This window comes from Myiozetetes cayanensis, unplaced genomic scaffold (assembly GCF_022539395.1).
Source record: "Myiozetetes cayanensis isolate MyiCay16 unplaced genomic scaffold, myiCay2020 scf1, whole genome shotgun sequence".
NCBI lineage: Eukaryota > Metazoa > Chordata > Aves > Passeriformes > Tyrannidae > Myiozetetes > Myiozetetes cayanensis.
The window spans coordinates 81,578,280-81,590,406 of NW_026086604.1; the positions used below are offsets into that span (position 1 = coordinate 81,578,280).

Sequence of the window (12,127 nt, forward strand, 5' to 3'; positions counted from 1 at the left end):
AATGCTGATGAATTATGGGATGCAGGCAACAAGACTTGGAGGAAACTGGTTTGGTGTTTCTCTGAGTGCATTTGGCTAATGTTTCTAGCAAATACACTCAGATATGTAGCTAATTTGGGTTAATCTATGAAACTGGTCAACAAAGGCACAGAGGAGTGTGGTTGTTAAGTGGGTTGCTCAGGTTCTGAGTGATAGTAATGTATGCTAATATATCGTGTTTTAGCTAGTCTTGGTAAGTAACCATGAATAAGTAATCATTTTTTCCAGAGAAGCTGTTTCTAAGGTGTTCTGCCTTTAGGTTTAATGCTGGTCAGGTTTCATCCATATAGGGAAGCTGTAAGAAAAGGTGATTCTGCTTCTGGAGTTCCTAATAGGCAAGGCAGTGGTAAAAAGCCTCTGTGGAGGCATCTGCACTATGTTCTGAGCTTGAACGTCCATTGCACTTCCAATGTGGTGAAAGACTTCCTTACACTGAAAATTTCAATTTCCTAGAAACTTCAAACGTGAACAGTTCTGCTGTAGAAGCGAGTGACTTGAAAAGGTGACTCACTAGTTGGTGTGAAGGGGCAACACCGTGACATGGTCTGTCTGGTTCCTTTCCCAGCAATGGTGTTGCACGTGCTTGTCAGTGCGTCCCTCGGATACCACATACCAGGCTAGTCTGTACCCTACTCTCCAGCTTTACCATCCCACAGAGGCAGATGGCTGTTTATTCTACCGTTTTCATACTGTCTGTCTGGAAATAGGGCTGTTGGCAGTGTACATGAATATTACCATTCCCAGCATTACTGTGATTGTGGTCTTGTGCTGCTGCTCTTTACCCTGCATTTTCACAGAGGTATTTCCCGCTCCCCAGCACCTGAGAGACCCCTTCAGCTCCTCTTGGAGGTGGAGGCAGTACGGTGGAGTCGTGCTGAAGTGACTGTAGCAAAGTGTGTCCCTTGTGAGATCATGTGTGTGTTGTTCTATCAGCCATGTTGCACCTCCCCTTTAAATATTGTGCAAGTGGAGGGGGAAGTGGCAATGGGGAAGAAGCAGCCGAAGCCTTTAAAAGGCAATAAGGTTTCATTTAGATTTGATCCTTTGCTAACAGATGAATGCACTCTATTGATCTAAGTATGAGTCATGTTGATGTTCTGGTGAGCTTTGAAAGAAGTTCAAATTTGTTAAGTGTGCTGTTGGATAAAATGACAGGTGACTGTGGAGCTGGTAATGGGGTGTTGCAAAAGAATTCGGGTCTCAGTCCTCCCACTGAGGTACTGATGGGTGTTTGCCAGCCATAAAGACTCATCTCCAGGCTGGACAGAACTTGAGATATACCCTGTGCAGAGCAAGCTCCTCAGTTTCATGGCAGTATTGCTCTTGTCCTAAGGATGAATATATGACTCAAGTCTAGGAGGTCATCAGGTATCTCTTACAAACACGAACCAATATTCAAAGTTAAAAATTCACCATGACTTTGTATTTCCTTCTAGAATTATGCAGGCGTTGTTATTGCCACGGTGGCTGGTGACAACCTATCAGCTCAGTGTCTGCTTGCACATTCATCAAATATGTAACGCGCTAACAGTGGCTGGTTTTGAGATATTTTTCTTTTGAATGCTACAGAGTTGAGGGGTTTTTACACGTATTTATCACTGCTACATTTTGGTGGGATTGTAAAAGGTGTGTTGTGTAAACCACACCACTGTGACCAAGGAGCTTTATTATGGCTGCTCTGTCATGGAAAATATTTGTGCATTTGAAAATTGCAAGGAGACTGGGTGATAGTCTGCCGTGGAAACTTGTTTTTCATGGTGAGAAAACAGTTTCAAGTTGACAGCATGGTTTTGTGTATGGTTTGGGGTTTTTTTATTAGAGCCCTCTGTGCTAGTGTGTGCAGATATTTTTCTATCTTTTTTTCTCTAGACCACATATTGGGTGTCACATTAGGGGTTCCTCCCTGTGGCAGGTGATGAGGCAGCTGGAGGCAGCCTTTCTCCCTGGCCCCAGGACAGGCTCTGTGCAATGGTACTCTAGAAACTGCACCATGACCCACTGTCCTCCACGGCATCCTCCTGATTTAGAGGGATCTTTTCTAGAGCTCTAAATTTGTACATGCACTGGCTTCCTCCTGCTGAGAGGCAGGTGCTTGTATTCACAAAGCTTGTATTTAGTGCAGAGCCTGAAACCCCAACCAACCTTTGTGACATGTAGTGAAAGAAAAACAATGATGTGGATTGATCAAAACCCTTCATCTTATCCCCCATCCCTCAACAGCATGCGAGAGGCAAGGGAATGCAAGCTCCTTCACAGCCTTCCTGCACATGTGAAAGGCATCCTGGGGTGCAACCATGGACCTTTCAGTGTTGCTTCTCTACTCAGGTTCAACAGGCAGCCTCCTGGTTCTCCCTCCTGGGAAAATGGGGCATCATGAGGGGTTGGTGTCTGTGTGCGGGGAAGGGGAGTTCAGTGGCATGGATAAAGTGAAGGAACAGCTGGGGACATGAACATGAGTCTACAGGTGCTGCTCAGATGCCCAGTTGACTGGTGTATCCACCAAACCATTCCTTACCCTTGCTTGCTTTTTAGTTTGAAAGTTTTGGAAAGATGAGAGTCAAATTCAGGGATTGTTTGGGAGTTAGTTGCCATTTATCTAAGCTCCTGTAAAAGAGGCATTTTTTAACTGATGCTGAAAGAGTCTTATTTTCAAACAGCTACAAACCCTGCAGTATTACATTGATGTGCTTCTTTTAAAGTAGCATTTATCGTGCAATACCCACCTTTCTCTCTCTAGGAAGGAGGTAAGAAGAGATCCGTACCAGCCTGCTAAGCGGTCAGCTGGGCTCACGGTTTGTTTTCCATGGCAGGCTTTGCCAAAGAAGGGATCCTGAAATTATCCAAGGTATTATTTTGATTCACACTTCTAAGGCTGGACATGGTTTTCCATCTATCTTCTTTAACAACAGTTTCCCAAAGGCTAGTTCCAGTTTAGGCTTGCTTGCCACAGTGGTGAACAGAAACGAGAGGCACTCAAATGTCACAGTTACATTTGAAGCTTTAATATTTCGATAATATTTTGGTTTTATTTGAAATAGATGTTTTACAAAGGTAGCTGAAAAACTAATGTTCTGTAATTAAAAAAAAAACAACAAAACAAAAAAAAACTCTAGAAAAGGCTGACAAACCAGTTTTGTTGTAAATTTTTAGGTTTTATTCGTGCTACATAGAATGATATATGCGATAAATCTGAATTGACAGTGCTATACATTCCCTAGTTCGTATTTTCTAGCATTCAGATTTTAGTTTCTAACAACCTACTGCAATCCATAATTAAGACTGTAAAGCACCCAGTAGTGGCTTCTGCGGGTTTTGGCTCAGAAACATAAAATTTAACTCAGAGGAAAATGTCCGAGCTTTCAAAAAGAGGCTGTTTTCACATAGTGGTAGAAAATGAGAGAAACTTCAGCCCAAACAAGAAATACTTCAAGCAGGATCAAGGGTGAGAATGCAAAAGTAATCGAGCTGACATGCAATACTGAGTAGTCTAGAGCCCCTGTGAGCTGCACAGGGCTTGACTTTACTCTGTGCTTTACACTTTTACTTTACACCTTCAGAGCGAGGCAGTAACACATCTAACTGAGAGTGTGAGTTTGCTCTTGTAAATCTGTGGTTATAATGAGCAGCTGGTAAATAAACAGAGCCTATAGCCTCGGTGGTGTGCTAAATGTGAAAAGGGGAAGAGACCTAACAGACTGTTCTGTTTAAAAAAAAAACAAACCAACATTTCCTTGTACCATAAATACAAACATTTTAAAACATCCTGGCTGACACAGGGCTGCAAGTTTTCAGCAATGTGTGGATGTGGCTCTGGCAGAAGGATCTCACCCCAGTGCTGCCCTGCCATCTCTCTGGGTTCCCTCCAGGACCAACAGGGAATAACTCTACTGCCAGCAGCTGGGCATGCACTTTACCCCCTTGCAAAGCCCCCCGATGAAGTTGGCTTTGCATTTGTTGCCTACCACGCAAGTCAAGTGCCATGGCCATCCCTCCTACCCCTCACTACCAACTCAATTTCTGCTTGGTGCCAGAGCTGTAGCCTGTCCAGCCCAAGCGTGGTGAGACCCCAACTTCTTTGGCAGGTTGACAGTGCTCTGATGCTGGAACTGCAAGCTCTATGGCTTGCTAAAACTCATCAGCACGACCCTTGCCCATTCATCTCCAGATAGTGAGGGCCTCAGGAGCAGCCGCTGGCCCTAAGCCAGGCACATCATGCAGTGTTGTTTCGCCCCACAGTCCACTGTGGAGCATCAAATGTAGGGGTCACCAGTGTCAAACAGCCACGTTGTGTCAGAGACCAGGCAGGGGAACCTGGGCACCAAGACCTGGTTGAGCACGGATCGGGCAGGGACCCAGTGCTTGCAGATGACAGTGAGTGTGTCAAGTGTTGAAAGGAACATTAGGAAGATTAAAAAAGCTTTATGGCCCCTGGAAACTATGTAGAGGTGAAGTGAAGGTCATAGCTTAATTCTGCTGTGCAGGCAGGCCCTCCACACTAGCTACTGGAGAGAAACCCAGCAGCCCTTTCTGTCCTGAGTGTATCACTCCTCTGAGCAGAAATCCGACCACAGCACCACAGAGGAAGGATGTTTTGTTAATATTCTCTTCATCTTTTGTGCTTGAATGTATGTATTTATTTGAAAACACAGAGAAACTTATAAATAGCCCTTTTTTCTTTCCTGGTCAAGAGTTAACTAAATATATAAGCGAAAGAACAACTTCCTTCTTTGCCTAAGCCATAATCGTGCTATACCAGCTTATTTCACGGCATGTGAGTACAGGACAGCAGGGAAGGTTTTGTACTGATGCAGTCAGCTCTGCTGGATCCTCAGCCCTTGGAAGTCAGTGCCGCCCTGTCCTGCCTCAGCACCGAGGACTCCTGCTCCTTCGTGACAAAAGGGGCATGGGAGGCAGTTCCCAGCACTCCACCAGCTGCAGCTGGCAAGGTAGTTGTTGCACGGTTGGTGGTGGTGGCGATGGAATTCTTGGGGGTCAGGAGGGTAGTCTGCACTGTTCCGAGTCAGGTCGCAGGGACTGACCCCATGCACTGTGTGGATTGTTTTGGGAGAGCTCCCAAAGCCCATCTTCCGCTGTTCTTCCCCTCTGGCAAAAGTCGCATCCACCAGCTCTCACCCTCAGCCAAAGCAAAGAACATGGAGGAGTGGGGGGGCCTCGAGCTGTGCCAGAACGCCGAGGCTGCTGCACGGGCACAGAGATGGGGTAGGGGATGGGACAGGAGCCTTTCCTCAGTGCTGGGAGCAGGAGGGCGGTTCAGGGGGCGAGGTGGGAGGCTGCCTGAGGCTCAAGATGTCTTCTGACAGTGCCAGGCAACATCCAGGGGTGGCGAGGAGAAGGCGGCAATTCCAGGGCAGACGCCAGTGACGAAACGTACTGGGTAAGTGGAGGGCTGGAATGGGAGGACACAGAGCACGGGGCGGGGGCAGGTGGATGGGTGGCCCTGCCGAGGACTGACCGGGAAAGCAGTCGGCACCGGCAGGAGGAGGGTCATGGATATGATGACTAAACTTCTTGTAAAAGGGGGTGGAGAAAGGAAAGGGAGGGACAAAAAGAGGGGAGGAAAAAAAAAAACAACACCCTGCATGTCAAGTCTGAGGAAATGCTGTGGGAACTACAGCCTGGCGCCTTTTTTTTTTCTTTCTCTTCTTCTTCTCTCTTCTCCCCTCGTGTCGCTGAGAGGAAGGAAAGGAAGAAAGAGAAGTACTTAGCTCAAATGCGCCTCGCTCTGCTGCCGGGGCGCGGGGGCTTGGCTGGAAGGATCTAGTTTCTCTTCGGTGGCAGGAAAAGGAGCCACAGGAGGAGGCAGAGACGGACACCCAGACATGCCCGTCCCGTCAGGCTGCTGGCTCCTTCTCCTCCTTTGCCTCGCTGCCTCTGGCAAACAGGTAAGGCTGCGAGCCGGCGGAGGGGGAAGGTGGGTGTTGCATTCTCCCACGGACAGGTTCGCTTGGAGAAGACGGCGAGGTCGGAGCCCAAGGCACTGGGAGAGCGGGGTTTAGCAGAACAGCTTCGCCTGCCTTTTCTCCCCCCTCTGGTTGTTTGGGTTTTGGTTTTGGTTTTATCCCGGCAGCTCATCCTGTCTCACGAGCTTTTCTCGCTTCTTTAAAATCAAAGTAGTCTAAACCCAGAGTTCCAAAGGAAGCCAGAGGATCTGCAGCGAAAACAGCCTGCTTCTTGCCCAGGGCAGGGTGTGAGAAACCAGAAAATATTTGCAGTGAGGTTGTTGAGGGATATAATTTGCATGTAGAGTAAAAAATAAGGCAGGCTCCACCCTACCGAACAGATTTATTCGAGAGAGCGGGAGCACACTCGTCCCTCGGGCATGGGACGAGCGCGTACGGTCTTCGCAGCCCCGATGGAGCTTTTCAGCCACCCCCACTGGGGTGTGCAGAGCCTCCGGCGCCCTGACCCGTCCCGCCGTCCCGAAGGTTTGGCAGCCCCCGGGCGGCCGCGGGAGATGGGACGGCCTTGTGACCCCGGGCCCACGGGTGGGAAGGCTGAGGTTCGACTGAGGTTCCTGCCGGCGCTCGCTTGGAGGTTCACGTGCTGCTCATGGCAGAGCCCGGAGCCAAATCCCCATCCCGGCTTTAGCTGCCCCGAAAGGACAGCCCTTTCCTCTTGAAGGGGAAAGCTCTGCGGTTGTTTGCAAACACAGCGTGCAGTGCCAGGTGTCTGATGGTCAGCGCGTTTCACGCTTGGGGTCGTTGCCGGTCTCCCTGGTCTCCCCTGGCTTTCAGAAAGACCATTTTCTACAACCAGCTGTTGCTGAGCCTTGCAGATGGCATGCATCGCGTTTTCTCCAGAGGTTTAATTTTGCAGAATTAAACTTTGCTTTGCTTTTTTTCTAATTATACAGATTAAAAATTATTCCTCTCCCTTCGGGTTATTTATACCCTCCTAGACTGGCAGGCTGTTTACAAATCCCATGCTATCGCACTTTCTTTCCTCCATTAATCAATGTTTGGCAGCCTCACTACCATTTGTATTTCTTTCATCTGAACTTCTAGTATTTCTCTTTGTCTCATTATTCTTGATAAGTTATGTAATTTTAAGTGCTTCCCTCAACACAGTGCTGTAACTGGGCCATGGCTGGGTTCCCTGAGAGTAAGGTGCAGCTTCAAGAAAAAGAAGATAAAAAAACCAAACCAAAACAAAAAACCCTCTGCTGTCTACAGCTTACAATTTAATGTCTGACCACATAGTCCTGAGAGCCTTTCCTTTGGATCCCTGGTCCTAAATATGTTGCCTAAAACCACACAGGCCTTTTTTTCCCCTCTAAAACATACGTTTCATTTTGTCCACCCTCACTCTTAGGCTTCCCTTAAATTGCTGCTTTCCAGGTGTCCTCCGTATGTATATGAATGAGCCTGCAAACTTCAAAAGTGATTTTTACATCATAACTTTCAGGTGGTTTGCCCTGTTCCTTGGTATCCTCTGTGTCTGTCTCTTTTTTCCTGGGCTGGAGTTGAGGACTCTGATCAATGCAGAATGAAGAGAAGACCTCAGTGTTCTTACCTGTGCTTCAGGTCACTAACCCTTACATGCTGTAGTTCCTTCTGGAGCCATTTTGGTTTAGTGCATGTTTTCCCTTTGGCATCTGCTCATTTCCTGGAACTTGCTCAGCTCTTGACCAAACCTTGAAAATTTGGATTTCCATGCTATAGTTCCCAGCATGTAGAAACCAGGAGGAGCTCCTCATTATTTCTCACTTGATTCATAGCCTTTCACAGGACGCAAAACAAGGAACTTGTATTTATTTTGGGCTGGTGTATAAAGTCTTTCCACTGTATCCAACACATGCTTAATTCTGAGTCTGTAAGTGATTGTACAGGCTGAAACTTTCAAGTTGCTACGGGACAAATAACAGTACAAAATTGTAGGAGGCTCCAGGAAAGTTGTAGTGTAAGAATAAGGATAAGCCATAATTTGTCAAAGATTAAAATATTAATTGTTAATTTAACATTCTACCTGCAACAGTGAGCAGAACCTACAAGTCAAGAATGTGAGAGTAAGGCAAGCCTGGAGAGGTGGTGCTCCCAGCCAACCTTTCAGGTTCTCCTTTGTTTGACTGATTTTAACAGTGGTTTCTTAGAAGAGTACTGTTTTCTGATGGAATGAATTGTGAGAATATGCATGGTAGGGCTGAGGTTTTTCTGATGCACTTATATTAGACTCAATAATATAGTGGAATAGTGCTAGGACAGTGATATTTGCAATGTATTTCCTGCAAAGGATGAGAAACACTTGGAAATGTAAGTTAATGAGTACCCACTCATAATTCTGCTGAGAATGGACATCATCCTCATCATCATCATTTTCACCAAAGAGGAAATGGGAACAGAGAATTCGTGACTTGCTGTAGGTCACACACAGAGCATGGAGCAGAACTGGGAGCAGAGCTCTACCCTCCTGCTTATCTTGTGCTTCAGCCACAAGATGATCTTTCCAAGTGACTTTGTTTTGGGTGCCTGTAGGAGGTACTTTGCTTTCTGAGGCATGATCTGCTCAGATTCTTTGCGCAGAATAGTCACATCCCTTTCCTTGCTTAACCTGAGTGAAGAGCATGAGTGTTATCATCAGGTGGGAGTCAAAGTCTGTGAGAATGTACATTTGCAAGTATGCAATAAACCAGTTGCACCGCAGATTCGTGTCCCCTTTTGTGGCAATGGGATGGGTTCTTCCACTACTCTGTAATATTTACTTTATAGGGGAAGTTTACTCATTGCAAGCATCTGGAATTCTTTGTAATATAGAAAAATTTTGACCAAAATATATATTTTTCTTTTGCTTTCCTAAAATGCATTGTCTGCATGATGAGAGAGGGAAAAAAAGTGTAACAGTGACTATACTGTCTTATATCATGGGCTGCCCTGGTTCATTATTCCTGCTCTGATCAGGGCCAAAGGAATCATGCAGTAGAGCAAAACATCTACAATATCTAATCTAAACTCCTGGATTTATTCTGTTGTTAACAGCATGGGCTTCAAAGCGACCATAATTAAGTTAGTTCATTTGTCAAAATTCCCTTGTGGGAATGGTTCCTGTGAGGGGCACTGACAAGTTTTTAATTGCTTTACAGTTTACCCCAGAACATATGAAAAATCTTACAGCACCTCATACGAGAGGAATATAATGCATATAAAACTGCATCAATCCATAATTAAAAAACTTCTCCAACTTCTTTTTTCATGTTGAGCATCATCTGCCTGATGTAATTTCTTCTTTTCCACCAACAGTACCTAAACAAACCTTTACCACATTTCTCAAGTCAGTAGAACTCAAAGCTTGTCAGACATCTCGAGGGTACTGACCTGTGTCGTTTAGGGCGCAGGGCTTTCTTCATTCTGTGCCAGAAGAGAAAAAAAAAGGCATATCAAGCAGAGAGATTAACTTTGGCCCTAAGGATCTGATTCTATTGCCCATTACTGTCTGTTGCCCTCAAGCTCAGAAAAGTGGTATGTAATTTGACAGCTGTGCAAGAACCAGTAGAGATGGTAAAAAAAAAAAAAAAAAAGAGTACATAACTATAGTGTGTAAAATCATGGAAACCTCAAAGTGGTGCCCTCTGGCATTTATACCTTAACACTATGTAGAGGAATCATATGTGAGTCACTTGGCTATGTTTATCCATCTGTCCCTTGGAGTTAACGTGGTGAGAGACCCTCCTGTACCCGGTACATGTGTAGGTGCACTGAGAAGGTAATCCTTGCTGCAGGGCTGTCCTCCTGCTTCTCCCTGCTCCTTTCCTCTCGGTATGACCAGGTCTCCAGGAAGTCTTTGTGGTGACCAGAGCCAGGAGGGTTCCTGCCACCACGTGCTGTGACCACAGAACCCAGACCTCCTTCCACCCTGCGCCCTGCACTGCCAGGGGATGTTCTGCAGTGCAAAGGCTGCTGGACACTTGGAAGGGATGGTTGCTTCGGGTGCTGGTTGAGCTCACTGGAGGAGAAGGGGGGAACAGAGATGTCTGGTGCCTCGTGTCCTGAGCTGCAGCTGTGCTACTTAAACAGACTATCCCCCTTCCTTTCCACGGAAACTCAACTTACCAGGTGGCGCTGGCTTCTGCTTGCAGCCATGCACCCCCTGGTTTAAGGATGCCTCGGATGGCACTGCTTGTGCAGAGAAGCAGCTGCTCTGAGAACGGCTCACTGCTGATGCAAAGCACAAGGGCAAATATTTGTGTGTTATAAATGCAATATAAAAATGAAGTGATGTTTAATCAGGTTGCACTCTGGACTTGGGTAGGCCTTGGTCTGTACATCACAAGAGCCTACCTGCATGAACTTGCCGTTTTTTATGACTTACCCTTTGAAAATGGTCCAAAGTTCATGTAGTAAAAGAAAAACTCTACAAGCAGCAATGGCTGGAAGTCGCAAGGTGGGCTACAGGTGGGAATCTGGCTCTGCAGGCTGCGCTGGCACTCAGGGCAGCCTGCTGCTATGTCTGCCCCGTGGGAGTGGGATTTGGCGTGATGCTTTGGCACTGGGGAAGTGCAGGTTTCCTGATTATTCCTTGTCTGTGTGTCATCACATTTGCAACGGAGTGCCTTGTGGAGGGCTCAGCACTGCACAAGAGGAGTGATGCTGACATCACCCTGGCACTCCAGGACATCCTGGTTTTTGTCCCATACCTGTGCAGCCACCTAGGCTGCTCTGCACAGTGCTTCCCATGGTTACCTTTTTTTGTTTGCCTTTTCAGGGCGTGAGTTCTCTGGGCCAAAGGCTTGGCTTTCTTTGGTGTTTGTGCAGTGCTTAGGATGTCATGGCTGCAAACAAAGCCAAAGAGTCATTAATCACCGCAGGATAGCACCCCATCCATTTCCCACCAAAGTCACAGGGAGGTCTGCCCGCGCAGGCCTGGGAAGGGAGTGGATATTTCAGCCTGGCTGGATGCCATGGCATAGGCTGCAGCATCCAACCCTTGTTCTTTGGATACATTTCTGCCCGTGACCCCACCAGCATCCCCATGGCAGAGGCACATTCCCCACACCACTTGGCCAAATGTGTTTGTGGTGCCTCCCCTCAATGTCCCCGAAGGAGAGGCTGTAGCAGGGGCTGTGACAGAGGATGACAGCACAGCGGGCAGGCAGAGAGCTGAGACCAGGAGCTGCCTCTTAGCTCTGCAGAACACTCTGGCTGCCTCTCTCTTAAAATCTAGATAAAAGTGACCAGGAAAGGCTGCGTTTTGGTAAAAGAGCCAAGCTGTCCGGTTTAATCCACCCTGCAAGAGCCAATTAGCCAAGGAGGAAGAAAAAAAAAAAATGAGGTCATTCACCCTTACCACTTTGTGGCTACTCCAAAAGAAAAAAAAAAGTATATAGGGTCTGTTCAAGAATGACAAAGAACAACATTTGTGACTGCAGATGGGTGCAGAATATATTTAGTCAGTGGTCAAAGTAGAGGGAAAAGAAAAAAATTCTTATATGGAAATAAAAATACTGTGAAGTTTTGTTAGGCAACACATTAATCTGGAATGCAGAAATACAGATAGGGAAAAATGTGCTACTAGGTTCATATGAAATCCTAAAACTTGCTTATGTAGGTACACAAGGAAATCTATTTTGTGCATGTTATTTTGCTACAGCCTTATGAGCAGCATGTCCTTCAGTAACTTTTCATTTTTCAGTAGCGAGGAAGAGGAGCCCCTGGTGGTCTAGTGGTAAAGGCGCCGCGCTATCACCGCGGAGACCCGGGTTCGATTCCCGGTCAGGGCCACTCCCGGGCAGGTGGGGCTCGTTAGCCCTTAAAGGCAACCCACCTACGTCCTAAGGACCTCGCTGCCACCGTCCAAGCTCGCTTGGCCCCGGCAGATGAACCTTAGGATTAAAGGGTGGGCTCAGTTCCGCGCACGCTGTGTCTCACCTAAAAAATCCAATGCGCAGGCTGGAAGGTGTAAAGACCTTCCCCGGATCTTCGCTCGCGAAGACTGGCCATTAGCGAGGAAGAGATGGTTCCTTGAAGCTGATCTCACTGGGAAAAAAAACTCTTCCCTGCAATACCACATGTAGTAAAACAGGCTGCTTATGGAAACAAGCCAGGGCATCTTCAGATCAGGAAGAAATATTCCCACT

At 46.8% G+C, this 12,127-nt stretch overlaps 1 protein-coding gene across 2 annotated transcripts in view; it reads left to right on the plus strand.

Moving 5' to 3' along the window:
- The first annotated feature begins 5,627 nt into the window (after positions 1-5,627).
- TNFRSF11A (TNF receptor superfamily member 11a) overlaps positions 5,628-12,127 on the plus strand; it is a 28,538-nt gene continuing 22,038 nt past the window's right edge. For both annotated transcript variants that reach the window (XM_050322775.1, XM_050322782.1), the window contains exon 1: positions 5,628-5,942. In XM_050322775.1, the coding sequence (XP_050178732.1) occupies positions 5,880-5,942 (63 nt within the window). In that variant the 5' untranslated portion in view covers positions 5,628-5,879. The remainder of the gene's footprint in view (positions 5,943-12,127) is intronic.